The sequence below is a fragment of the Capra hircus genome, chromosome 29 (assembly GCF_001704415.2).
Source record: "Capra hircus breed San Clemente chromosome 29, ASM170441v1, whole genome shotgun sequence".
Taxonomy (NCBI): Eukaryota; Metazoa; Chordata; class Mammalia; order Artiodactyla; family Bovidae; genus Capra; species Capra hircus.
Window position 1 is genome coordinate 48222945 of NC_030836.1, and position 25683 is coordinate 48248627.

Genomic DNA, 25683 nt, shown 5'->3' on the forward strand with positions numbered 1-25683 from the left:
GCACATGGGAGCCCCCTCCCCGGCCCTATGCTTTTGGCCCCAAAGCCTGGATTGAGGAATGTGGGACCACCTCTGGGTGGCGGAGCCCTAAACGCCCGATAGGGGGGCCTCAAGATGAGCTGCTTCTGGGCACAAGTGAAAGCTCCGCTTTCCGTGGGTCAGGATTCCCAGCTGCAAGCAACAGAGGCCGAGTCTGGTTCTCCATCTGGGACAAAGCATGATGCAAGGCCCTGTGGGGACAGACTGAGGGCCGCCTGGGAGGCCACGCGTGGGAAAGCCTGGGAGGCCACGCGTGGGAAAGCCCGTGTCTTTCCCCAGCCCCCGCCCCTGCCACCAAGGCGTCCTGCCACAGCCCCCGGACAACAGCGCCGCAGCCTTCTGAGAGAATCCTAACCCTGCCTCTCTGGTCCACAGGCCAGACTGCACGCGGGCATGTCTGATTGGCCAAGCCCGGGTCACCTGAGCATGGCCCAGTTGCCAGGGAGACAGACCCGGAGGACTTCCCACCCGCTTCCATAGGGGTGGCTTTTTATCCATCAACACCACACGCAGAAGATCTCCCAACAGGAAGGGAGGCTGGGTGCTGAGCAGCTCCTCCCTCAAATGCCCAAAATCACCACATCCTCTCTGAGAAGTTCCCCAGAACAGCCTCCCACGGGGGTCCACTGAGAACCACAAGCTCTAACTGCTGGAAAAGCCAGAAGTGAGGGGCTGGTGCCTTTCTGGGTCAAGGAAGCCCCTGAGTTAAGGGGTAGGAAAATTGAGCAGACCCAGGGTGGCCCAGGACCCCCGTTCAGGTGCAATTTGGGCCCCTTTGTCACAGAGGCTTGCGGGTGTTTGGGGATCCTTCGGTCCTCGGCGGTTGCAAAAGCACCTTTATGGAATTTATCAAGAACTCAGCATCCTTAGGGTGCTGCCTCTGGACCCCCCCAACCCCCGCTGCTCTCCAGGACCAACTGCCCCAAACAGCCTGTCTGGTCCCAGAACCAAAGTCACCCCCCAGGCCAGCGCGAAGCTGGAGTTGTCTACCACGTGGGGTGACTTGCATTTTAGATTGTTCACTCCAGACCCACTGGCTGGCAGGGACAGAGCCGCTGACCGGTTTGTTTGTTTGAGTTCATTTGGCTTTGTTTGGTTTGTTAAGCTGTCCACGTGGTTGGGGTCAAAGCGCTCATACAGGCTGCGCTGCGAGCCTCTGTCCGCCTGCCTCCCTCACTGACCTGCTCTGCTGTGTGCCCAGAGAGGACGGCAGGGGCCAGGAGACCGTGTCCACTTGCCCCCGTCACCCTCTGGATTCTGGACGCAGCAGGCCACGGGGACCAGAGGACAGGAGAAGAACACTGATGTCTGTTCTCCCGGCCGCTCCCGCCAGGCTGGGCCCACTGCTGAGGCCACAGTGCCCAGAGACAACCCGTTCTTCCAGCCCAACCCCGAGGCTGGGCCCTCCCCTTCTCTCATCTCTGGGTATCTGCCTGTTACCAGCATCCAAGTGCCTCTCCAGCCCTTATGATTTCCTCTAGCCTGACCACGCCTCTGCAAACTGTTCTTTCATTAAACTTGTTTTGGGCTGATCTGTGTCCAAATTCATAAATGGGTACCCTGAGGCCCAGCCCCTCTGAATGTGGCTGTATTTGGAGACGGGGCCTTTAAAGAAATAAATAAGGTAAAATGGGATCACTAGGGTGGGCCCTAATCCCACAGGACTGGGGTCCTGATAAGAAGAGGTCAGGGCACGGATGCACATGGAGGGATGACCCTGTAAGGACACGGGGAGGAGACGGCTGTCTGCACACCCACCCGGGAGAGAGGCCCCAGGAGGACCGGCCCCACCCACACCTGGGTCTCGGATTCCAGCCTCCAGGCCTGGGGACAGCGAATCCTGTTGTTTAAGCAAAGCCCCATGTCTCACAGGAAGGAGCTGGCTGTTGGCTACCAGGCCCTAAATGGTATTAATACATATCACAGCAATTTCATATCAAGGGCTTAGAAGGTGCTGGGCTGGGTTCTTCCTACATGGATTCCCTTATCCTTGTCCCCACCCTCAAAGATGGGCACATTGGTGCCCCTGTTACCCCAAACCACAGAGCAGATACCCAGGCAGAGTCTGAGAAGGTTCCAGAGGGTGTGCGGCTGGGACCAATGCCCGCTGGACTCATCCACACCGCACTTCTCTGACCACAAAAGGATGGGTTGCCCAGAGTGAAAACATAGCCACCACATTCGCCCAAAATGGTCCTACATTCTTAAGACTGAAATTAAAAGAAGGGGCCAGAACACACCTCTGGGTACTTTTTCCTGACCTGTCTCACCATCCCTGGCACAGGTGATGACTTGAGGGTCCTGCCCGTGTGCATGGAAACGGCTAGAAGATGTCCTCCCATCCCCAAATACTTCAGCCGCCGTGATCAAAGGCCGCAAAACTGGTCAACATGCTGCCAACAGCTGGATGTTGTTCCAGACCCTGCACTGTGGCCGTCCGAGGGCTCGCCCTGCCCCCAGCACCCCGCTCACCATGCAGGGCGCTGAGGGCCAGACCTGCCACTCACCAGCAAGGCCACCTGTGCTGTGGGCGGTGCCCCCAGCACCTCGCTCACCAGGCAGGGCACTGAGGGCCAGGCCTGCCGCTCACCAGCAAGGCCACCTGTGCTGTGGGCAGGAGCTCGCTGACAGCTGCAGTGGGGGCGGGGTGGGTGGCAGGGCTGCCTTTTCAAAGGGGGACACAGGAACTTCCCTGGTGGCCCAGGGGCTGGGACTCCACGCTGCCAATGAGGGGGGCCTGGGTTCGATCCCTGGTCAGGGAAGTTAGATCCCATGCGCCACAACGAAAGATCCCGCACGCTACAGCCACAAGCAAGGATTCCGAGTGCTTTGACTAGGACCTGGCACAGCCAAACAGATTTTTTAAAAAAGCAGCCTGCGCGGCGGGCCCAACCGGCAGGCCAGGCCTCCATCCGACGCCCTCCTTCCAGTCAGCAAGGCCCCAAGTCTCAAAGGCTGACCTTGGTTGATTTTTAAATCAAATGTTTTGTAACGGGGAGCATGGGGGAGGCCTGGGGACATGACTTACTCTGCTTTTCAAGGACAAAGGAGGCCGGCTCCCCATCGGCCTGGCCCCCAGATGACCGGCCCTGTGTGCCGTCGCCAGGCCATCGTGGGCGGAGTGTCGTCAAGGCCTTGAGCCCTTTGGAGATAGCTGGGGTCAGAGTTTCGCTTTTCCTTCTCAGATTCCCTCCCAAGTCTGGGAAAGCGTTATCTTGAGGGTCTGTGAACAGTCCTCTCTCTGAGCGGCTGTCGTTTGCATATGTGGCTGAAAGAGGGGGAAGAAAATCCCCCCAGGGGCCTCAAGGCGCCCTGCTCTGGGAGAGGTGGCCGGTGTCCCCAGGGGCAATGCCGCTGACGTTTTCTTTGTCTGGGAATCATCATCTCCCAGGCAACTCTGAAGAAGGGGCTGTCCTTTGGGAGACATCTGTCCCCTTGTGCGGAAGACCCCGCGCGACACCAGGGCTGCCCTGCAGTTCTTGGGGGGGGCCAGTCCTTCAGCCATCGGACGCGCTAACTTGCCCACAAGTACCAGTATCAGATGGTGGAGTTTATGCTTTCACAGGCCAAGTACCTGAAAACAGCTGAGCCTTAAGAAACAGATCCCCTGGGAAATGACAGATGCCTTTTTGATTGTTTTATTTTTAAAATAAACTCTATGGGAAGCGATCCTTCTCTGGAGACCGTTTTACCCTGGACTGCTGAGTAAAGCTTGATGTCTCAACTGGGGTGCGTATGTGTGTGTGTGTGTGTGTGTGTGTGTGTGTGTGTGTGTGCGTGCACGCGCGCGCGATAGTCACTCACTCGTATGTGACTCTTTGCGACCCCATGGACCGTAGCCCATCAGGCTCCTCTGTCCATGGGATTCTCCAGGCAAGAATAGTGGAGTGGAATGCCATCTGCTCCTTCACTTTACTGAGGACTCACTGGATAGTCCTGGGGCGAGAAAACACCAGGTGTGTTGAATTACAGCTACATCTACCATCCTCAGATAACTCCGAAACCATCTGGAACCTGTCATCTGCCTACCATCACCGACACACCCCACCTCCAGTTTATAGCCAAGAGCCTTGGCATTGATACTCTTTACTCTGAAAAAAAAAAGGCTGTTTTCTTTGATGGGGCATTGAGCGTAAATATTTGCACCATTAATTAGAGTCCGTTTAATTCCCCAAACTCAAACAATATGGGCAGCCTTTAAGGGTAAACAGGCCACAAGATGTTAGTCATACCTGGAAGATCACTAGCTGAGTGTCTTCCCTCCGGCCCTTCACCAACTTCATTCTGCAAGCAAACAAATAGACTAAGGCTGAGGAGAGGCCAAGGAGGCCCCAGCGTGAACTCTGGATGTAGGAAATAAAAAGGGCTGATTATGGGTTCTTTCTTTTGTTTCCATGGCCTTCTCGACCCATAATAATGTGTTGCAAGGAGTGTGGCGGGTCCATCCATGCAAATTCCAAATTCTAGAGAAACAAATGGGAGTTTGGTACGGTGCACTGGAAAGAGTTCTGGAGTTGACTAGAAATTTCTGGAACACATTGGACCTGGATATGACTCCCAGTTCTGCCACTTACTTGCTGTGAGGACTTGGGCAAGCCTTGGTCCCCCCTGGGAGTCAGCTTCCTTAGCCATGAGTGGGAAGCATAACTCAGACCTCATGTGGTTGAGGTCACGTGGGTAAAGATAGCTGTTGTTGTTTACTTGCTAAGTTGTGTCTGACTCTTTGCGAACCCATGGACTGCAGCACGCCAGGCCTCCCTGCCCATCACCAACTTCCAGAGCTTGCTCAGACTCATGTCCATTGAGTCGGTGATGCCATGCAACCATCTCATCCTCTGTCACCCCCTTCTCCTCCTGCCTTCAATCTTTCCCAGCATCAGGGTGTTTTCCAATGAGTCAGCTATTCACATTAGGTGGCCAAAGGATTGGAGTTTCAGCTTCAGCATCAGTCCTTCCAATGAATATTTAGGACTGATTTCCTTTAGGATTGAGTGGTTTGATCTCCTTGCTATCCAAGGGACTCACAAGAGTCTTCTCCAGCACCACAGTTTGAAAGCATCAATTCTTTGGCGCTCAGCCTTCTTCACGGTCCCGCTCTCACATCCATACATGACCACTGAAAAGACCATAGCTTTAACTATGAGTGAATATTTAATCCCAGTGACTTGTGTTGCCTGAAATTTCTGAGGCCAAGGCTACTCTCCTGCGTCTGAGGGGGAAGATGGACAGCGTGGGCTCACAAAGCCTGTGTAATGCCCGGAAGCCATCAGTGTTATTTCTGGTATTTCCCCAGAGGCAGCCCCTGGGCCATAAGTCCTCTACAGACCTGCCTAAGTGCCAAGGGGACATGGGGAGAGGCCATGGGGAGAACGCAGTGTGGTCTTCACTCCCCTGGCAGGTACTTGGGGCGTGTCAGGGAGGAAATCTCAGTCTGGTGCCTGGAGCTCCATGCCCTCTTTACCAGGTGGTCTCCCGGGGACTGGCACCATGTCAAACTCAGGGTCCCCGGGGCATAGACCCCAGGTCGACCTGAACATGGTTGTACTTTTATTGTCCTTTGTCAAACTGTCATCTTCTGTTCACGGCTGGTGAGTCTGATTTTCCATTTCCAATCACAGTATCGAGTTCTTTAAAAATACATTTGATAAGTCTCTAAGAAGGAAGCGTTTGAGTTCCAGCTCTTCCCGTTGCATGACCTCAGGCAAGGGACTGCTCCTCTCTGAGCCTCAGTTTCCTGAACTGTAAAGTGGGGATGATAACAGAATGGACGGCATAAAGCTAATAACTGTGAAGTGCTTGGAACAGGGCCTGGCACACAGTAAATGCTATGTAAATGCTTGTTAAATAAACAGACACCCAAGGGGAAGCGCCAGGCAGGTGGCTGCCTCTGTCAGCAGGCCCCGGCACGGGTTAAGGCCTCAGACACAGACCCGCTTCAGCTGTAGTCCTCTGCATCCATGCGGGTGCGCAGGCTCACTCCAGCGACTACGTGCCACGATCGGGAGCCCCTGATATCAGCGGCAAGCAGCTGCCTCCAGTCCCCAGCTGCCCAGAAGGCTGGGCTGGTTTCTCCCAGCTCACCGTCCCTTCTCGAGTCCTCCTCCTCCTCCGGCTCCACTCCCCCACCCCTCCCCCCCTCCTCCCTCTCCCCCGATCCCTCCTCCTCTTAGCCACTGAACTCTGCTCAGCCTTGCCCAGGGCCTTGGGCCATCTTGGGACCCCCTCAGTCCTTGCAGGCACTTTCGTGAGACACTTCAGTTCCCTTTCGTTCATTTATTTGTTTATTTTTGTCTGCATCAGGTCTTAGAGTCTTCACTGTGGCATTCGCTGTGACAAACGGGCTTCTCTGTAGTTGTGGGGCTTAGGCTTAGTCGCCCCAGAGAATGTGAGATCTCAGTTCCTCAACCAGGGATCAAACCCCTGTCCCCTGCATTAGAAGGCAGATTCTAAACCGCTTGACCGCCAGGGAAGCTCCCCTTCTCAAGTCCTTTCAAAAGGCTTCTTGGAAACAGCCCAGAGGACCATCAATGGATGACTATATAAACAAATGTGACCTCGCCAGACTGCAGGATATCATTCAATCACAAAAAGAAATGACATTCTGAAATGTGCTATAACGTGGATGAGCCTCAAAAACATCATGGATTTTTTTAAAAAAAGAAAATTATGAGAAAAGAAAGCCACTGTGGAAGGGATGAGACACAAAAGACCACGTGTGGAGCAGACCCGCTGATGTGAGGGTCACGGATGGATCCTCCAGAGAGGACCTGCGAGCTGACGGTGCCAGGGGCTGGGAAGGGCAGTGGCCCTCCGGGGTCCTGGGTTGTGCTCACAGTGATGAGCATGTTCTCGAACTACCAGGAAAGTCCCAAACGCCACTGAACTGGACTGTAAAATGGCTGATCTTACATTATGTGAAATGCACCCTGATGCTACATTTCCGCCCCCTGCCAAAGAAGGACTTGCTTGCTCAGGTCAGGGCAGCCGCCTGAGCCCACAGTCCGCCGGGCCCTGCCTTCAGACCCCTCCCGCCCCCCGGCCCCATCACCTGCCAGGCCACCCTGTTCGTCCCTTCTGCTCCTTTCCCCGGCCTCTCCCCTAAAGCCGCCCTTAACCCCCAGAAACCCCACCCACCCCAGTTGGCTCCCATGTCAGGGGCCCTGCGGCTCCAAGATGCCCCCAGGAGCTGCCTCCCCTGCCTTAAAGCGCCGGCAACGTGGCCCTGCCCGCTCAAACACCACCCTCTAATCCAGGGCTTGGGACGTGCCAGGTTCTGGGCTGGAAGTGTCTCTCTCCAGCTTCCCCAAACCCTGGAGAGGCAGCTCCTGCCAAGGCCCTTTTCACCGATACACACTGAGGGGCCGAGAAGCGGCTTGTCCACGGCTGGGTGGGCCCCTCTCCTTCCCTGTGAGGCCTGGGGCTTAGCGCCTCTGCCAGCTTGCTTATCTCCTCAGACTGTACCGGTGCTCGGGGGGTGGGAGACACCCCTTGCACCCTCACCTGCTGCCAGCCCTGAGTAGGGGCCCTGGGCCCTGAGCGAGAGATGCTCAGAGAATTGGACTAGAATAAAAACAGACTTCTCCAGACTCTCAGAAGAGAGCATTCCGGCGCCCTGTGACCCCGGACGTGTTCCAGGGATGAGTGACAGTGGAGGCAGGGTGTATGTGACAGGCTGGGCACCTCCCGGTCTCTTGAGGGGCCTGGGTGACTGCAGGGGACACACAGGGGGATCTGCAGTTGGGGGGGGTTGGCTGTAGGCCCCATGACACTGTCCATCCAGGCAGCTCTGGCCTCTGACCCGCCCCCGAGCAGAATCGGGGGCAGTGGAGACCTTGACTGGAGTCTGATAAGGTCTGGGGAGGGCTGAGCCTGTCCCAGCCGGGCCCTGGCCTTACCCTGCAAAGCCTATTTAAAACCAGCCCAGGGCCTGAGTGCTGGCCTTCGCTGCAAACTGCCTTCTCCCCCTCCCTCCCTCCCGTCCCCACTTTGCCGAAAAGGGAAACCATTTTCCGTAATTACAAGCATTGTGCTTCTTGATTACTGTATTCCGAAATGACGGCTGTGACAGCAGGCGCACCCCCTCCCCGGGACAGTCCACTTGCCCCACTCTGCTTTTGACATCAACATCTCCCTGACTGCGTAGGGGGTGGGCGGTGGGGCTCCCCAGAAGGAAAAGGAGTTGGGACCCAGGGCACCCCTTCTTTTAGGGCACTCGCTCCCTGTCCAGGCCACAGGGGAGCCCAGCCTGGCAACATTTACCAAAATAGCAGCCGAAACCAATCTTTGTAAAAACGAGCCGGTTTGGGTACTTACTGAAATATCTTTTAAAACTTGATAGGATGAAATATCTTTTTTAAAAGGGTTTGGATCTCCAACGGGCTCTTTTGCATATGTTGGACACAGCTGAAGGGTTTCATCAGAACGCAGCTTAATTGGAGCCAAGAAATGAAAAGAAGAAAAATAGCTTCGATCAGAATGAATCAACATCTATTAATGGCTGTTTAACATATTTCGGCTAATAATAATACGTTAAATAATGTGCGCTTTAAACCTGGCTAACTAGACAATAGCTCTTCTCTGCCCTCAAAAGGTAAACAATGATGGCTAAAAATAGCCCCAGGACCTATTTACATTTTTTTCCTCCTGAGCGTTTTTTGGTTTATAGTTCATCATTCCAGGGGTTAGAATTCTAAAATTTTCTCTGTGTATTTACACAGCGGAGCTATTGCTATGTATCACGTTGGCTATCAGACCTTTCCAAGAAAAATGAGTTCCTATCTGGACTCCCACACAATAGTGGTTTGGGTCAGCTGGAAGGGCTCTGGGAAATTCACGTGGCCCCAGCAAGGGCCCCTGCAGTGCCTTTTCTCCATGCAGCCTCCCCTGCCCTCCTGGGTATACATCTGGGGTACACAGCCTCTGGGCAGCCTCTGCACAGAGTGACCCTCCACAGCGGCCTTCCAGGTGCCTCAACGCCCAGTTTTTCAGTCCAGAGCAAAACTAGATAAATACCAAGGGCAATCCCAGGTCACCTCTCTCCCTGACCCCCTGAGAGGAAGGAGGCCTGAGTCCCCTCTCTGTACCCAGCCCTTGGGGTAGGGAGCAGGGGAGAACTTTCCGGCAGGAAGCACTTCTTTGTGGTTTTGCTGCTTCTAGAGCTTTTCCACCGATCGGTACGCATGGGTAGCAGTCCCAGCAGGCCTGGCAGGGTTGGGGGGGTCGTCGGAGAGGACTGGTCATCTATCCTCAAGGAGGCATAGACAGCTTTCTAATGGATGTGGTCTGATCCCAAAGAGGGGTCAGATCCAGTCTCCTCCCCAAGGCAGCCAAAGCCGCGGGACTCACGGAGTGCTTACTTGGCAGGGGAGCTAGGGGTCCCCAGCCTGGGTGAGTGGGCTCTCAGCACCAGCCTGGCTCCTCCTCCGGGTGCAGAAAGTGGGAGGCGGCCTTTCAAAAGGTGAAGCAGTCTGCCCCTGTCCCACCACTGCCCTGCAGTGATCAGGGAGCAGCTTAAGAGAACGTTTTGTTTAAGGCAGTTCTGCCTCAGAATTGATGGTATTTATCCAGAGATGTCAGGGGTGTGAGGTCTGCAAAGACACAGGAGGCGCCTTGCCTGAGGCGCTCCGCGGGCTCCTGGTGCCCACATCACCGCCACCGGGGAGGATGCTGGCGTGTCCAGACCTCACCTTCTAAACAGGAACAGGGCTAGCGAGTGGTACCTCCGGCTCTCAGCCCTGGGCCAGCCTGCAGGATGTGGGGGAAGCCCCTGCAGGCACCCCTGGCTGAGTCCTCTTAGCCTCGCAGGCTAGAATCCTCAAATAACAGGAGTTTTCTCCTATTTGGGAACAGTTCTCACATTATTCAGACTCCCAAGTTCTGCATAGGTGAGGGTTCAAGTTCAAGCCAGGCACTTGGCGCTGTAACATCCTGATCGCCTTAGCTTCGCTAGGCTGCACGGCCTCCCACCTCTGACAAGTTGAGAGTGATGACTCCTCGGGGTCCCGCTGCCTGGGGGAGGGGGTAGCGCGCTCTCCGCTGACGCCCCACGCTGCGCGGGTCTCTCCGGACTGGGTCGTTGCCTCCTCTCCGCCACCCCCCACCCCCTAAGCCCCCCCCTCAGTCAGCACCCCTTCCCGGAGCCCTATCTGGGGGCCCGCCGAGCACAGCGGCTCAGGGCTCCACTGTTCACCCCGACTGATAAGCGGGTCAGACAGCGGGTGGAGACGCTCCCCGCAGAGCGGGAGGCCGGGGCGGGCGGGACCCGCGGCGGATCGCCGCCGTGGCTGCTGGTCTCCAGCGTCCCGCGCGCTCCCTCGGTGCCCGGTGGCCGCGGGGGCAGTCGCGCTGCGCGCTGGGCGGGGCGAGGGCGGTGTCCGCAGGTGGCCCCGCGGGAGGGTGGGGGGCAGGGAGCGGGCCGGGACCCCCTGCCCGGAAAGCCGAGGGGGAGGAGCGGCTCGGCCGTGCGCGAGGGCGGCCAAGTTTGGCTCCGGCGCGCGCGGCTTCGTGTCCTGCGTCTGGCGAGGCGGAGGGGGACCGTCCCCTCCCGAGTTGGGCTCGGACCCCGGCGCTCAGAGCCGCTTCAGACCTCTGGGGGGCACTTTTGGTCGCCGCTCCTCTGCCGGATCCCGTGGTCCGGGGCGCACCGGAGCCGGGCAGTGAGCCGCGCCATGCTGGAGGACGACATCAGCCTCGAGGCACTGACCCCCAAGGAAGCCCCCGCAGCTGGTGAGTGTCCAGGGCCGGTGCGAGGGGCGGGGGAGCCGGGTGTGGCTGCAGCGGCATGGGGTCTTTCGGGGACAGTGGCTTCCCAGGGACTGAGGGGCGTGCAGGGAGCGGGAGACAGAGACCCCTGCCACCGGTGGCGCGGACGTCTTTCGCGAGCTTTTGGGTGGGGGCACTTTGTCGGACTCGGGTCACTGAGGGCACTCACAAACTGACAGCGGACAGACGGACCGCGAGCTGGGCGGGGCTGGGGGCGGCCGCGGCCCCCGGGCCGGCATCGGCGGCCCTGCGGTTTCCCATTCCTGGGACAGAATCGTCCAAGCCCTAGGCGGATGGAAGGTTTTCGGATGTTTTTACAGGCGCTATTAATACACATAATATTTCCGTGCTGTTCCGGAGATTTATTTGCGATATAAAGTAACTACTATGACTTGAAGTCATAATGGAAACTGAGTCGAAACTTGGAGGGGGGAGACAAGTGAGACTTGGACGGCAGTTGGGAGGGGGAGTCCCTGACTTCCTCCGCCCCTCCCAGCGCATAAATCACGACCCTGGCTATTTTTGTACCAATAATTTTAAAATAAATGACCCAAGCCATGTTTCCTGGATGATTTTTTCCCCTCCCAGTTCAGAGGTTATTAAATAAACCTCGGAGAGGGACATTGACAAGGGGCTACAGCGGACACTTGGCTTTAATTACACAGCCGAATTCCAACTGGGGGCGCCCTGGTTGGTATGCTGTGCCCGGTGGTCAAAGCCACCTGCAACCAGGAGCCGCTAAGGAGGAAGCCCTCCTCCTTGTTCCCTAGTCGCTCCTCCTTCCCCCAGCCTTCAACTCTTCCGGGGCTGGGGGATGCCCATGGAGAAACTTATCCTGGTATCTGCTTCTTAAACAGCCCCAACTGGACTTCTTTCTAGAAATGACACCGTACCCATCAAAGTCTTTCCAGGAGCAACAGAGAAGGCACTGCCAGCCAGAGTGGGGAGGCCAGACCTGGGAACTGGGAGAATTGAGAAAGTCAGCCAGGAGGGCCTGGCTGTGCTGGCGCAAGGGGCCACCTCCAGCTCCCTGTGGACATGATGCGTTCATGAGTTCCGAACTCAGCATCTGTGAGTGGCTAAGCAAGCTCTTGCCTCCTGCTGGGCACCGAACTAAGCACTTCACACGTTTAACCCTCAGCCTAGCCCTGCAAGCTGGGAGCAGAATCATCCCCATTGTGCAGACAAGGAAACTGAGAGCACACAGGTAGCTCACGGGGCTACCGAGACTGGAGCCAGGATGACGCCAGGGTCCAGCTCCCCTGAGATTTCTGGTCCTCCCATACCCCCCGCCAGGCAGGATCGCCCCGTGGTGCGGCTGGAGCTGTAATTGCTTCACACAGGAGTGTACTAGCTGGGGGGGCAGGGGGCGGGGCTTGCTCTCTGGTTTTGAGAGCCTTTAAATTGGGGGGCGGGCCATATCTCTGATGTGAGGATCCCTGCGGACGCTCTCAGGACGGTCTGATTCAGACAGGCTCCACCCCTAGAGGAGGCTTTCTGCTCCTTTCACTTGCGTCTCAGCTCTGTGTGATGGGCAGGGGTCTCGCCCCTCTTCTCCTGCTCTGGGCTTCAGCAGTGACAGGTCTAAGACCCTAGGACTAGTGCTCCAACCTCCATTCCTGGGTTTGCCACCGGGCACCTGGTTCTGCCACAGCCAGCATGCAAGAACGTGGGCGAACTCTGATAGCGTCACCCTTCCTCTCTAGCTGTCTCAGTAAAGTTAAGGCCCAGAGGCCGCATTGGCATGCGCAGGTCCATAGGAAGTAATAAAGCCGCAGGGTGGAGGATGGAAAGAGGCCTTAGTCCCCTCTTTTGTCTCCGAGCCAGGCGCTGAGGCCCTGACCGCAGACGTCCTCACGGGGGATGCAGCTGTGGAGGACCTGATTCTGAATCCCAGCTTTGCTGCGAGCGGCTCTGTGACCTTGCTCAACCTACCCAACCTCTCTGTGCCTTAGCTGTCCACCTGGAGGGTTTGAGTCTACAGCCTTTTTTCTATTCCTGCTCTGCTGTGTGCCTGAGTACTGCCCCTCCCCCTTCATCACTACACGCATTAGTCCACAGCCCCAGGCGTGACGTCCTACCCAGCGTCCTGAGACATCCCAGGACCAGTTCAGCCTTGCTTCCCTGCAACAATCACTACAGATGCTACCTCCTTCTCTGCCTTCTTTATAAGCTCCCTCATTGTTTAGTAATAAGGTATTTATTCACAAGCCCATGGTCTGCACCTCCCACAAGGGCAGGTGGAGTTAGGGCGAGGTGGACACAGGCACCCGTCCCCCAGGACATGTCTGCCCAACTCACTCTTGCTCATCCCTCAAAACCCTGCAGGGATGTCCCCTCCTCTTGGAAACCAGCCCATGTGCTTCTCTCCACTGATGGCTCCCTGGGCATGGGGAGCAGGAGGGAGGGCTGGTGGGTAAAGATGGTTGTTGGTTGAGCAGTTTGCTGTGGGCCTGGCATCATCACAGTGATCCTCACCCACTCTGTGAGATGGGCCCTGTTGTCTCCCCATTGGTGGATGAGAAAACCGAGGCATGGAGAGATTTCTGAAGGTCACAGAGCTGAGAAGCGGCAGATGCAAGATCCGAACCCCAGGCAGCCTGGCTGTGCCTGGTCACCGCACACTGCTCCCCACTCAGAGAGGATAGGAGGGCTGGCCCCGTGAAACTTTCACTTGCCTGTTCAGCAGACAGCTATGCAAGGCCTGCAGGGTGTCTGGCACTACACCCTCTGGGCTTGAGACACAGCAGGGGACAAAGCAGATGCAGTCCTGGCCTTCGCAAAGCTTTCTTGACCACATAGAAGAATTTGGCATCTCATATGCTGGCTGCTGATGAATCCAAGAAGAAAAGTCGAACAAAATTGGGGGCGACTTTCAAAAGGGTGGCCGTATGCCCGCTTGGGCAGTGCATATACTAGAGAGGGTGGCCGGAGAAGCCCTCATCGGGAGGCAGCGAGGGACTGTGCACCTCAAAGAGCTGGAAGAGGGCGAGCTGGGCAGAGGGAACAGCCAGTGCAAAGCCTCACGCCTGGAGCGCCTGAAACATCAGGTGGGCTCATGGAGTCCAGAGGGAGTGCGAGAGGCAGTCCGGATGGTCATGGGCCCCTGGAGCCTCTGGAAGGGTCTGGAGTGGATCCAGGTTTGGGCAGGATCCCTCTGGCCGCTCTGAAGGGGAAAGAGGGGAAGGCTGAGGCGGGGAAGGCAGAAGCCGGTCTGGAGGCTCTTGCAGTAATCCAGGCGTGAGCCGCTGGTGACAAGCGGAGGGGAGTCTCCGGGCGTGTTTTGAGAGTAGAGCAGACAAGAATTGGCCATGCATCACATGGAGGATCTGAGAGTAAGAGAAAATTTAAAGAGCAGCTGCAAGATTTTTGGATTGAGCAGGAGAAACAGGTGTGGGTTAGGGTAGGTGAGGGGCTCACCTTTTTGGTTTTTTTTTAGTTGACATTAAACAGAGATACCATTTTCATCATTTTTAAGCATACGAATCAGTGGCATTCAAGTCCTTTTCGAATGTTGTGCAGCCATCACCACCATCTATTTCTAAAACTCTGCTTATCATCCCCAAACAGAACCTGTGTGCTCATTAGGCAATAACTCTCCATTTTCCTCCCCCACCGCCAGGCCAGGGTAACATCTCCCCTACTTTCTGTCTCTACGAATTTGACTATTCTAGATACTTCAGAAGAGCGAAATCACACAGTATCTGTTCTTTTGTGTCTGGCATATTTCATTTTACATGTTTTCAAGGTTCAGGGTATCAGAATTTCATTCCCTTCTATGACTGAATAACACTGCATTGAATGTGAGACCACATATTTCTTATCCATTCATTCAATGGACACTTGAGTGATTTCCCCCTTTCGGCTATTGTGGTTAAAGCTGCAACGAAAATTTGCATTCAAGTGTCTGTTTGAGTCCCTGTGTGTTGTTGCTAATTTGCTTCAATAGTATCTGACTCTTTGTGACCCCATGGACTGTAGCCCGCCAGGCTCCTCTGTCCATGGGATCCTCCAGGCAAGAATACTGGAGTGGGTTGCCATGCCCTCCTCCAAAGAATCTTCCAGGCCCAGAGACCAAACCCATGTTTATTAGGCCTCCTGCATTGGCAGGTGGGTTCTTCACCCATAGCACCACCTAGGAAGCCTTATTTGAATCCAGTTTTCAGTTATTTTGAATATGTACTCTGAAGCAGAATAGCTGGATCATATCCTTAACTTTTTGAAAAACCACAGCTGTGGCACCATTTTACACTCCTTCCAGCAGTTAAGAGGGCTCCTCTTTCTTTCCATCCTCAGTGCATGCTTAGTCACTCACTCGTGTCCGACTCTTTGCAACCCCATGGACTATAGCCCACCAGGCTCCTCTGTTCATGGGATTCTCCAGGCAAGAATACTGGAGTGGGTTGCCATGCCCTCCTCCAGGGGATCTTCCTGACCCAGGGACTGAACCCAAGTCTCCTGCATTGCAGGCAGATTCTTTACCATCTGAGCCACGAGGGAAGTCCATATAGCCTTTGTTTATCTGTTCAATTTCTTTGCCCAGTTTTTAGGGGTTGTCTTCTTGTTGTTGAATTGTAGGAGCTCTTTATATATTCTGGATATTAAATCCTTGCTGTTATAAGATACGCAGATATTTTCACTCCTCCTCCAGCTGGCCTTTTCCCCCTCGGAACCGTGTCCTCCGACACACTTTACACACAGCGAGTGTCTCTTCTCTGCTGTCACGTGACTCACGGAGGAAGCTGCCTGGCACTGCAGTCTGATGCATAATTCAACTTAGAGGCAGATGGTGCTCCATTTGGGGGCCATCTACAGTGCCGGGAGCTGGAGATACAGGGTAGCCATGGTCCTGCTGTCATGGAGTTTGCAGCCTGTGTTGATTTACGTTGTGATGTTCATTGTGGAAGGTGCTGATTCAGGCTGAGTAAGCCCTGTGTGCTGAGGGCCCGCCCACCCAACTGTCCCACCACCTGCCTCACCTGAGCTGTCCCTTCCATCAGACACTCGACGGGTGGCATGGGTCACGTCTGCCTCACTCGATGGGCCCGTTCTGTAGCCCCAGCACAGGGCTTGGCGGAGGGAATGGAGGATAACTGACGGTTCCTGGCCACTCATCCTGTTTTAGGCACTGTTCCAAGCCCTTTACGTGCATCACTTCCTTCAATATTCACTTGATGAGTTGGTAACGCATTAGTAATATCACAAGCCCCTTGTGACGGATGAGGAAACCAAGGCACAGAGACACCAAGTAACGTCCCCAAGCTCGCATAGCCGAGAGCGCCCTCAGCGTGGCTGGAGGTGGGGGGGATCCTGAGACTCAGGTCGGTGCTGGGGTCGCTGGATGAGGATCTGATCTGGGTCCCCAGCTCCAGACGTGCGGTCCTCCCCAACTCGCTGATGCCTCCCCAGCCCTCTGACCGGGAGTCAGTCCTCGGGGTTGGGGGCTGGGAGCCCTGCTGCTGCTGGAACCCCCGCCGGGAGCCAGGCGTCTCTCAGCAGCTCTTCCTCTCCCGAGCCTGGCTTTGCCTGGCGTGGGCGCCCCCAGCAGCCGGCAGGGCCCTCTGCCTCCAGCGCCGGGCACACGTGTCAGGGTTTTCACGCTGCGTAATGAAGTATCAAAAGCTTTCCGACCTTCAGAAATCCATTTGACCACGGTAGACAAATTACTAGTTTCATGGTGTGTACAGTAGATGTCTTGCCTGGTAAGCCAGGCTGCTCATTTGCAACCCAGGGGTCCCCTCATCTGCCTAGGGGTTTTGCACCTCGATGCAGCCCCGCTGGGCTCCGGGTTCCCACATGCACAGAGGAACCCCCAGGCGCCACCCCTGCCAGCAGCCGGAAACTCCTCCCTCCGGCTGTCCCCCTGTTTGCCTCTCGGCGTGGAGGGCAAATGTTCCCCTTGACACCCAAGGTTTAATCCTTTCCTTTTCACACTAAACCGCAATGATTGCTGCCCACGTATGGCCTCAAGCGTATAATGACTTTTTAATGCATTTACATGGCACTTCGTTGGAGAAGTCTGAACGCTCTGTTTGGGATGGAAATGGAGCTACTGATGTGAGCTGTTAGAATAAGGCATAATTGAGAATACTTCTTTTTTTTTTTTTTTGAGCATACTTTTTATTACATTGTTTCCTGGTCAGAGAACGGCTGGGGACTGGGGGTTCCAGGGGAAGGAGAGTGAGTGAAAGTCCAGTCTGTCCGCAGGTTCCCACTGCAAACTCTGCTGTTGAGGACGTCGGGCTCCGGGCTGGAGTGGGGCCCGCAGAGTATTCCTTCCTAAGCCCAGCCCTGTCCTCAGTCCGGGGGGCTCAGATCGCTCCCCCGGCTCTGCGTGGTGCTGTCATGCTTCCGCTCGGCCCCCTCCCACCCTCCCTTTACCTGGTCCGGTTGATACCAGTTCCCACGCACCCCTCAAAGCCTCCCCAGCTCCCCGCGTCTGTGCTACCCACTCCTCAATTCCCCTGTTGCCTCCAGGTTGGCCCCTCCTCCCCACTGCGCTGGACCCCTCCAGCCCTCACCTGGCCCACAGGTGAAGCTCACCTACTTCTCAAGGTTCCCTCTCACCCCCAGCCCTTCCCCTCGCTGTTCAGCCTCACTGACCTTCTGGCCCTTCATCCCCTCTTTCCTGCTCCCTGGGCTCTTGGCCATTTCTCCCTCCAAGCTCCATCACCTCCTCCCGGAGGCCTTCCCTGACTGCGACGGCTAGTGGCGTCTCAGCACCTCTCCCCTGACCACTCACCCAGTCATCCCTGTACCCGCTGCTAGGGGTCTCCTATCAGCATGGCTCTGCCTGCACTCTGCAGAGTTCCAGAAGGCCAGGCCTGAGCTGGGTTTTGCCAATTTGGTTTTACACACCCTGTTTGTCCTTAAACCCCTAAGACCAGAACTTGGAGGAGGCTGGGAGTGGGCAGGTGCCCGGGCCAGCTCAGGACACCTTTGCACATTGTTCATGGTCTCAGATGGCCTCCTGGGAGTTAGGTGTATTTCATTTGTGTGCTCTATGAAGAAGGAGTGATTTTAAGCAAAAAACACTCCACTGCGGACACTGGTATAGCATGGGGAGATTTCCCTTTAATAATCTTATTGATTTATTCAATTCTGGCTCTGCTGCGTCTTTGATGCCGCACGAGCTTTTCTCTAGTTGTGGTACACGGGTTTCTCTTTGCGGCAGCTCCTCTTGCTGCAGAGCTCGGGCGCTGGGGCATGTGAGCGTCAGTAGTTGCGGCTCCTAGGCTCTAGAGCACAGACTCAATAGTTGTGGCGCACAGGCTTAGCTGCCTCAAGGCCTGTGGGATCTTCCTGGACCAGGGATCGAGCCTGCATCTGCTGCATCGGCAGGTGGATTCTTTACCACTGAGCCACCACGGAAGCCCCGGGAAGGTTTCCCCTTAATTGATAGGCAGCTGGATGATAGATGCATATAGTCAGGCAGATGATACAGAGATCCCTCTACATAATGTGTTTTGTATAACATAGACAATCTCTTTATATTGCGGTTGTTCAGTCACTTCCCTGCTGGTTCAGATGGTAAAGAGTCTCCCTGCAACGTGGGAGACCCGGGTTTGATACCTGGGTCGGGAAGATCCCCTGGAGAAGGAAATGGCAACTCACTCCAGTACTTTTGCCTGGAAAATCCCATGGACGGAGGAGTCTGGTGGGCTATAGTCCACAGGGTCGCCAAGAGTCGGACACGACTGAGCGACTTCACTTCCTATTCAGTCATTAAGTTGTGTCCGGCTCTTTGTGACACCGTGAGCTGCAGCACCCCAGGCTTCCTTGTCCTTCACCATCTCTCAGAGTTTGCTGAAACTCATGTCCATCGAGTTGGTGATGCTATAGATTTTATTTATTTTTTAAAATATTTCTTTATTTGGGTGCACCAGGTCTTAGTTTTGGCACATGAGATCTTCACTATTCATCGCAGGGTGTAGGACCTTTAGTTGCAACATGTGGGTCTAGTTCCCTGACTGGGGAATCAAACCCAGGCCCCCTGCATCGGGAGCACAGAGTCTTAGCCACGGGACCGCCAGTGAAATCCCTTGGGCTATAGATTTTAGATCGTAGCCGTCAATTTATGAAACCATCTTAAGCTGAATTTACCACATTTTATCATATGCGGACTCTTTCTTAATTCGTATTTTAACATCAGCATGCCTTACACCACCGACAGTTGGTTGTGGTTATAAATTAAACAGTATGTGACTAAGAATACAAACAATTTAAACCTCTCTCTCGGCCAAAGCTCCAAGAGTTGTTATAAGTGTCCAGCTGAGCCATAACTTGAGTCTTGACCTCAGCTGACCACCTCATTCACACACAGAGGCTCTCCAACTTCCATCTCGAAGGGGAAATCTTTAAGTAATTATGTCTTTGATTTTAGTAAATAGTCATCAGAACAGGTGTTCTTCTGCCCTTAAAGAGGCTAACGAATGCCCTGCATCCCCTCCAGGGACCCTGGAATGAGAAAGCCAAGAAACAGGGACTCAGAGAGGTTGCGTGATTTTCCTGAAGTTACACCGCAGTTTGGTGACAGAGGTGGGACCAGAGCTCCTGTTAGCTTGCTCCAAGTCCAGCACTTTCTCCCCTCTTCCCAAACCTAAGGAGGAGTTTAGAGTCGATAGATAATTAGCCTTGAAAGTCCCTTCGGGAGGCTGCACTGGGGACCAGCCTTTAAGAAAGGCCTGGCGTCACCTGTGTCTCCGGCCGCTTTGGAAAGGACACTGTGTCTTTGGCTGGTGCCGGGTGAAGTTCAGCCTCTACGGTGCAGCAACTCTGGAGAATGCGCTTGGCTCCTCTGGGGCTGGGGTCCAGGGGGGGTCGGTGATGCCCCCGCGCGGAAAGGCACGAGGGCACGAGAGCTGAACAAAGAACAGCGGGTTCACCTCCCTGGACTCGGGCTCCCTGGGAGGCAGGTGGTGGGTGGAACGGCCTGCCGTCTTTGAACGTTTGCTCTTATCGCTGTTCTTTCGGGAGGGGAGGAGGGGTAGCCGTCGCAGCTGCAAACCCACGAGGAGAGCGGGGATGGCCCCCGCATTCTGCTGCTTCACATTCCACCCTTAATCCTGCCTTTTGGAAAAAACACTCTCCTCTGTCCTCCCATCCCTCAAACAAAAGATTATCGCCAGTTTAAGGACATCCCTGGTGGCTCAGCAGTAAAGAATCCGCCTGCAATGCAGGAGCTGCTGGAGACTCAGGTTCGATCCCTGGGTCGGGAAGATTCCCCTGGAGGAGGAAAGAGTAGTCCACTCCAGTACTCTTGCCTGGAGAATCCCATGGACAGAGGGCGCTGACGGGCTCCAGTCCATAGGGTCGCAAAGAGTCGGACACAATTTAGCGACTAAACAGCAACGACTACATAGAGTAAGATGCCCAGATCTCAAGTGCTATTGGTTTTAACAGAGCTTCCTACACCTGTATAACCCATACCCGTTAAGATATGAAATATTCAGGGGCTTCCCTGGTGGCCCAGTGGCTAAGAGTTTGCCTTCCAATCCAGGCGATGCAGGGTCAATCTCTGGTCGGGAAACTGGGCTTCCACTTGCCGCAGGACAATTAAGCCCGCCTGCCACCACAACTAAGACTCAACGTAGTGAAATTAAAAAAAAACAAACATGAAATATTCCTGTTGCCCCCAGACAGTGACCTCACACTCGTCTCCCATCAACTGCCCATCCCACCCCCACCGTGGACGAATTCTGCCTGCTCTAAACCTCTTATAAATGAGAGCACAGGGTGAGAACCGCCCCCCACGCCCAGCTTCCGGCGTCCAGTACGATGCTTTGTGCAGGGCAGTGGCAGTTCTACTGCTGGGTCCATCCTGTCGTGTGGATGGACCGAAGGCTACTGCCCATCCTCCTTGAAAGATTGGTTGTTTCCAGTGTGAAGCCTTTACGAATGGAGCTTCAAGGAACAGTGCTTTTTATGGTCATGCTTTCATTTCTCCAATAAATGCCTCCAACTGAAATACAGGGGTCGTAAGATAAACGTGTTTAACTATTTAAGAAACTGCCAGTGTTGCTTCGTCACTCAGTAGTGTCCAACTCTTTGCAACTCCATGGACTATGTAGCCCGCCAGGCTCCTCTGTCCATAGGATTCTCCAGGCAAGAATACTGGAGTGGGTTGCCGTTCCCTTTTCCAGGGGATCTATCTCCCCCACCCAAGGATGGAACCCACGTCTTCTGCATTGCAGGCAAATCCTTTACTGTCTGAGCCACCAGGAAAGCCTAAGACGGGAAGCACCAGGGAAGCAAGAAAATGCCAGCTGGTTGGCTAGGGTGCTTCCCATCCCCCCAAGCAGGGGCTGAGAACTGTAATTGGATCTGATTTATTGGACTGACTTACTATGTGCCCAAACTCCGGGAGATGGTGAAAGGCAGGGAAGCCTGGGGTGCTGCAGTCCATGGGGTCACAAAGAGTGGGACAAGACTCAGTAACTGAACAGCAGCTATCTTCCCCTCCTCCTCCACTGATGTAAATGCTGGGTGGTCCAGGAGAGCATCTCTTGTGTGTCCTGAATCCTCAGCACACCCGCACACAGTCGGTGCTCAGTAAACCTTTGCTGAACGCACGCATTCCCACTTTTTCTCTGCTTCTGGTTGCCCAGGACCCGTGTGGCTCACTGAGGATCAAGTGGACCCGAGTCCCCATCCTTTTGTGAAAGAATCTGAGCGAGGGCACTCCCACGTCCACTTGGAGACACCTGGGTGGGGGAGGGTGTCTGATAACAGTGCGAAGGGTTTCCTCAAGGACAGAGGGCAGGGAGCCCCAAGTGTCCTGCATACAGCATAGCCCCCATTGTTGTGTTCTGAAAAGGCCCGGGGGCCGGGTGTAACCAGACGCTCACCTCTGCCGAATCGAAGTCTCAGGAAGGCACTTAACAGGGAACTCCCAGCAGGCTCTCCATGATCCAACCTTTGTAACTGTAGCCCAGCCCAGCCAGGCTGGACAGGGATATTCAGTGGGGTCAGAGCAATGCACAATGAGCGCTTGGGGAGAAAGTGGATCGGCACAAGCCGCTCCAAGTCCCGTCTGTGTGTTTGGGCTAGACTTGAAGGAAGAAAATGAAACGTGCGCCGTTCTTGGGGGAAAGCTTATCAGTGTGTTCTCAGGAGAGAGGCTTGCTTCCCAAGAACCCAGAATCAGATCGGGTGACTGACAAGCATCTTCAAAGAAAGGGCCCAGTAAGCACATGAAAAAGCCCACAAGTTCATTAGTCATCAGGAAGTGCAAAGTGAAACCACAATTCGATACAATCCTACGCCCACCAGAGGGGCTAAAATGCAAAATGCAGACAATGCCAAGCTCAGGCCAGAGCATGGGGCCACGGCGCTCTCACAGGCTGCCCGCGGGGGTGGGAGCTGAGGCCGGAAACTGGAGAGCTGCAAGTCACTGAGCCAAGCAGACTGGGTGCTCTCCGCTTGAGACGCCCGGCCTTGGTCGTCAAGAGACACACACATGCAGATTCCTTGCAGTGGTGCACATGGCGGCCCCCAAACGGGAGCCCCTGGATGCCGACCAGCCCTGGGCCGGATGCTTACATGTGGTCCCTGCCCACCCCAGAGCCCTCTGTAGCCCTGGGGTGAACTGCTCACAGCTGCTCCCAACGTCGGGGAGGAATCACCAACCTCGCGATGAACAAAGGACGCTGGACGCAAAAAGGACACACGCCGTGGGACGCTGTTTGTAGAACAAGCAGGACGGCCTCTGACCCCAGTTACGGAATGTACGATAGCGAAATGCGTCTGAGCAGACAAGATCTGGGATAGTGGTTTCCCCTCGGGGGTCAGGAAGGCGGCTCCTGGGTGCTGGCCACGTGCGAGCGCTTCGTTACCAAGAATGCATCGTGTGTGCCTGTCTCTGGCATGTGTGCGATGCTCCTGTGAGATGGTTTTAAGACATCAGGAGAGGGCAGTGCAGGAACCCACCCCGGCTTCAAGCTGCCTCCGCGTTCTCGCTGACCGTGTAATCCCACTGTGGAATGATGCATGGCGTGGCTTCTCTCTACACGGGGCACCCTGAGTTGAGCTTGCCGCCAATCCCTACACAAGGGTGACAGACCAACAGCAGGGCGGTTAGGACAGATTTCAGGCAGCTTCTGGGGGCTTCTCCTGCAGAGAGTCATAGAAGAGCCTTGGTCAGAGACCTGCTTCTCAGGTACAACGCCAGTCTCAGAAACCCAAGCTCACTCCTTTCAAGCAAAGAGTTGGCACATATTATAAGTAGGGTATCCAGTAAACTGAGAGGTCTCTGCTAGTGGGATCTTAGAACGGAGAATACTGTGCCAGAGCCTTGAGTCCGTGAGAGAGAATAAGTCAACACGGATGGACTCACCTCACAAAGCCACCATAAGAAGTATATTAGTTACCTTGCGCTGTCTAACAAACAACCTCAGAGCCTAGTGGCTTGAAATAATGCATATTTATTACTTCAGGTTCTTTTGGTGGGGTCAGAGATTCAGAGATGGCTTGGCTGAGTGGTTCAGGCTTGGGAGTCCCTCGTGAGGTTGTCGTCACGATGTCATCCAGGGCTGCAGGTATCAGAAGGTTGCCCTGGGGCTGGAAGATCAGTCTCCAAGACGGCGCACTCACAGGGCTGTTGGCAGAGCCTCAGCTCCTCTGCAGGGACGTCTCCCCAGGCTGCATGAGCGTCCTCACAGCATGGCGGCTGGCTTCACCGGCAGCAGGAGGTGCAAGAGAGAGTGAGGAAGCATCTGAAATGCCTCTGACGGCCAGCTCTCAGTTACATGCTGCCGTTTCTACCTTATTCTGTTCATTCGAAGCGAGCTGCTAGGCTCGGTCCATACTTAAGGGGAGGGAGATTGGGCTCCCTTCTGAGCAGAGAAACACCCCAAACTTTGAGGACGTAATTTAAAACCACCACAGCAAAACCCCAGGGACAGCAGTATTCTGGGAGCTTCTTTTGGCTTAAACTCTATGACCAGCTACGAGATGGTACCAACTGTCTCTAGCACCCCTCCCCCTCCCCAGTCAGAAAGTGGCCTCAGCTGGCCATGTCTACCGGGGCCTAAGACCTCTGGGTGTCGGCCACCGTGTCCTCACCCTGGAGATCATACTCATTCTCCTCTAAGCATCACATGCCCGGAACCCAGCATCCTGACCACACCCATCCTCGCCCACAAGCTGACTGCAGCACCAGTTTTTAAATATTAATTTATTTGGCCACACTGGGTCTTTGCTGCATCGTGCTGGGTTTTTTAGTCGCAGCATATGAGATCTTTGGTCGTGACATGTGGGATCTAATTCCCTGAGCAGGAATCAAACCCGGGCCCTCTGCATTGGGAACATGGGGTCTTAGCCACAGGAGCATCAGGGAAATCCCAGTAGAATCATTTTTCGAAGCAATAGGACAAAAAGAGCCTTCAATTTTACAAAGTCTCAGCTAATTCTGATAAAGAGTGCCTGGTCACATTTGCTGAGTTTTTGGCAACTCGGCAGCATGTCGAAAAATTGGGCCCAATCGCACATACAGGCTCATTCTATGATTTCCAGGACACAATAGTAACCATCAGTTCATGTTCAACAGGCCAAAAGAGAACAGCCGCTGTGTGGTTATTCACTGTTGCACAGTGAACCTCCCAGAACAGTGGCTGCAAACAGCCACCTGTTATCTCCCATCAGGCTGTGCGTTGGGGGCTGATTGGGGCCAGATGTGTGGTCAGTCTCCAGTGGGGACACTCCTGCACCCACAGTCAGCTGGTGGGTCAGCTGAGCTTAGCTGCTCAAGGGTAGCCGCAGTTCACGATGGACAAGCTGGCTGTTAGCTGGGATGGTGATGGGAGTCTCATCCTCCAGCAGGCTGGCCTGGGCTTATTCACAGGGCAGTGGCCAGATCCAGGGCAGAACGCAGTGCTCTCAAGGCCTGTGAGGCTTGTCTCTTTGCCGCTTTCTGTTGGCCAAACCAAGTCACAAGTTCAGCCTAGAAGCTGCAGAGACACACTCTGCCTCTCGACGAGAAGCATCGCCAAGCAGCGTGGCAAAGGGGGCGGCCGCTGGCCAGGGCAGGAGAAGCATGGCCTCCTACAATCCATGACACGTGTGTTCTTCTTGACTTGCTGCTGAAGAAGACATTGGATAGAACTCAACATTTTCCCGCTGTTGTTCTCTTGCTAAGTCATGTCTTACTCCTTGCAACCCCATGAACTGCAGCACCCCAGGCTGCCCAGTCCTTCACTGTCTCCCAGAGTTTGCTCAAACTCATGTCCATGGAGTTGGTAATGCCATCCAACCATCTCATCCTCTGTTGCCCACTTCATTGGATAGAACTCAACATCTTCCCACTTGACCAGACTCTTTACCAACTGAGCTGTGAGGGAAACCCATCTTCCCACTAAAAACTCTTAAAAACCCAAAAAGCACAGCTTTGAAACAGGGTTAGGAACATCTATTTCAAGCTAAGAGCCAAAATCACACTGAATAGTGACGTGTTACAAGTGGTTTCATTAAAATCAGGAGCAAGTCAAGGATGCTGTGATCACCTCTGTCAATTATCAGTGCTCTGAAAGTTCCAGAATGTGCTATCAGACAAGAACATTCAGTAATAATTGTGGTTGTTGAAAGAGGGAAATGAAACGGCCACTTACTGAAGACGATATGACAGCCTGTCTGAAAAACCCAGAAGTATCAGCTGAAACACGGCGATAATTAGCAGGACAGCTCTGTCGGGGAGTCAGATGCTAACAACTCTCCAGAGTCACTGTGTGGCCAAAGGAATCCGTGTAACTGCTGGAAACTGCAGTGGAGAAGGGATGCAATCCAGAAAAGCAGGGGGCAGGAGGGGAATAGAAATACCCTGTGAATAACCTTAAAAGGGTAAAATACCAACAGGCACAAAAATGTAGAGTTCTCCTGAGGAACAAAGGA

The 25683-nt window shown here is 54.7% G+C and overlaps 1 protein-coding gene across 1 annotated transcript in view; it reads left to right on the top strand.

Moving 5' to 3' along the window:
- ANO1 (anoctamin 1) overlaps positions 10453-25683 on the top strand; it is a 176162-nt gene continuing 160931 nt past the window's right edge. The window contains exon 1 of the mRNA XM_018043147.1: positions 10453-10764. Within this exon, the coding sequence (XP_017898636.1) occupies positions 10707-10764 (58 nt within the window). The 5' untranslated portion in view covers positions 10453-10706. The remainder of the gene's footprint in view (positions 10765-25683) is intronic.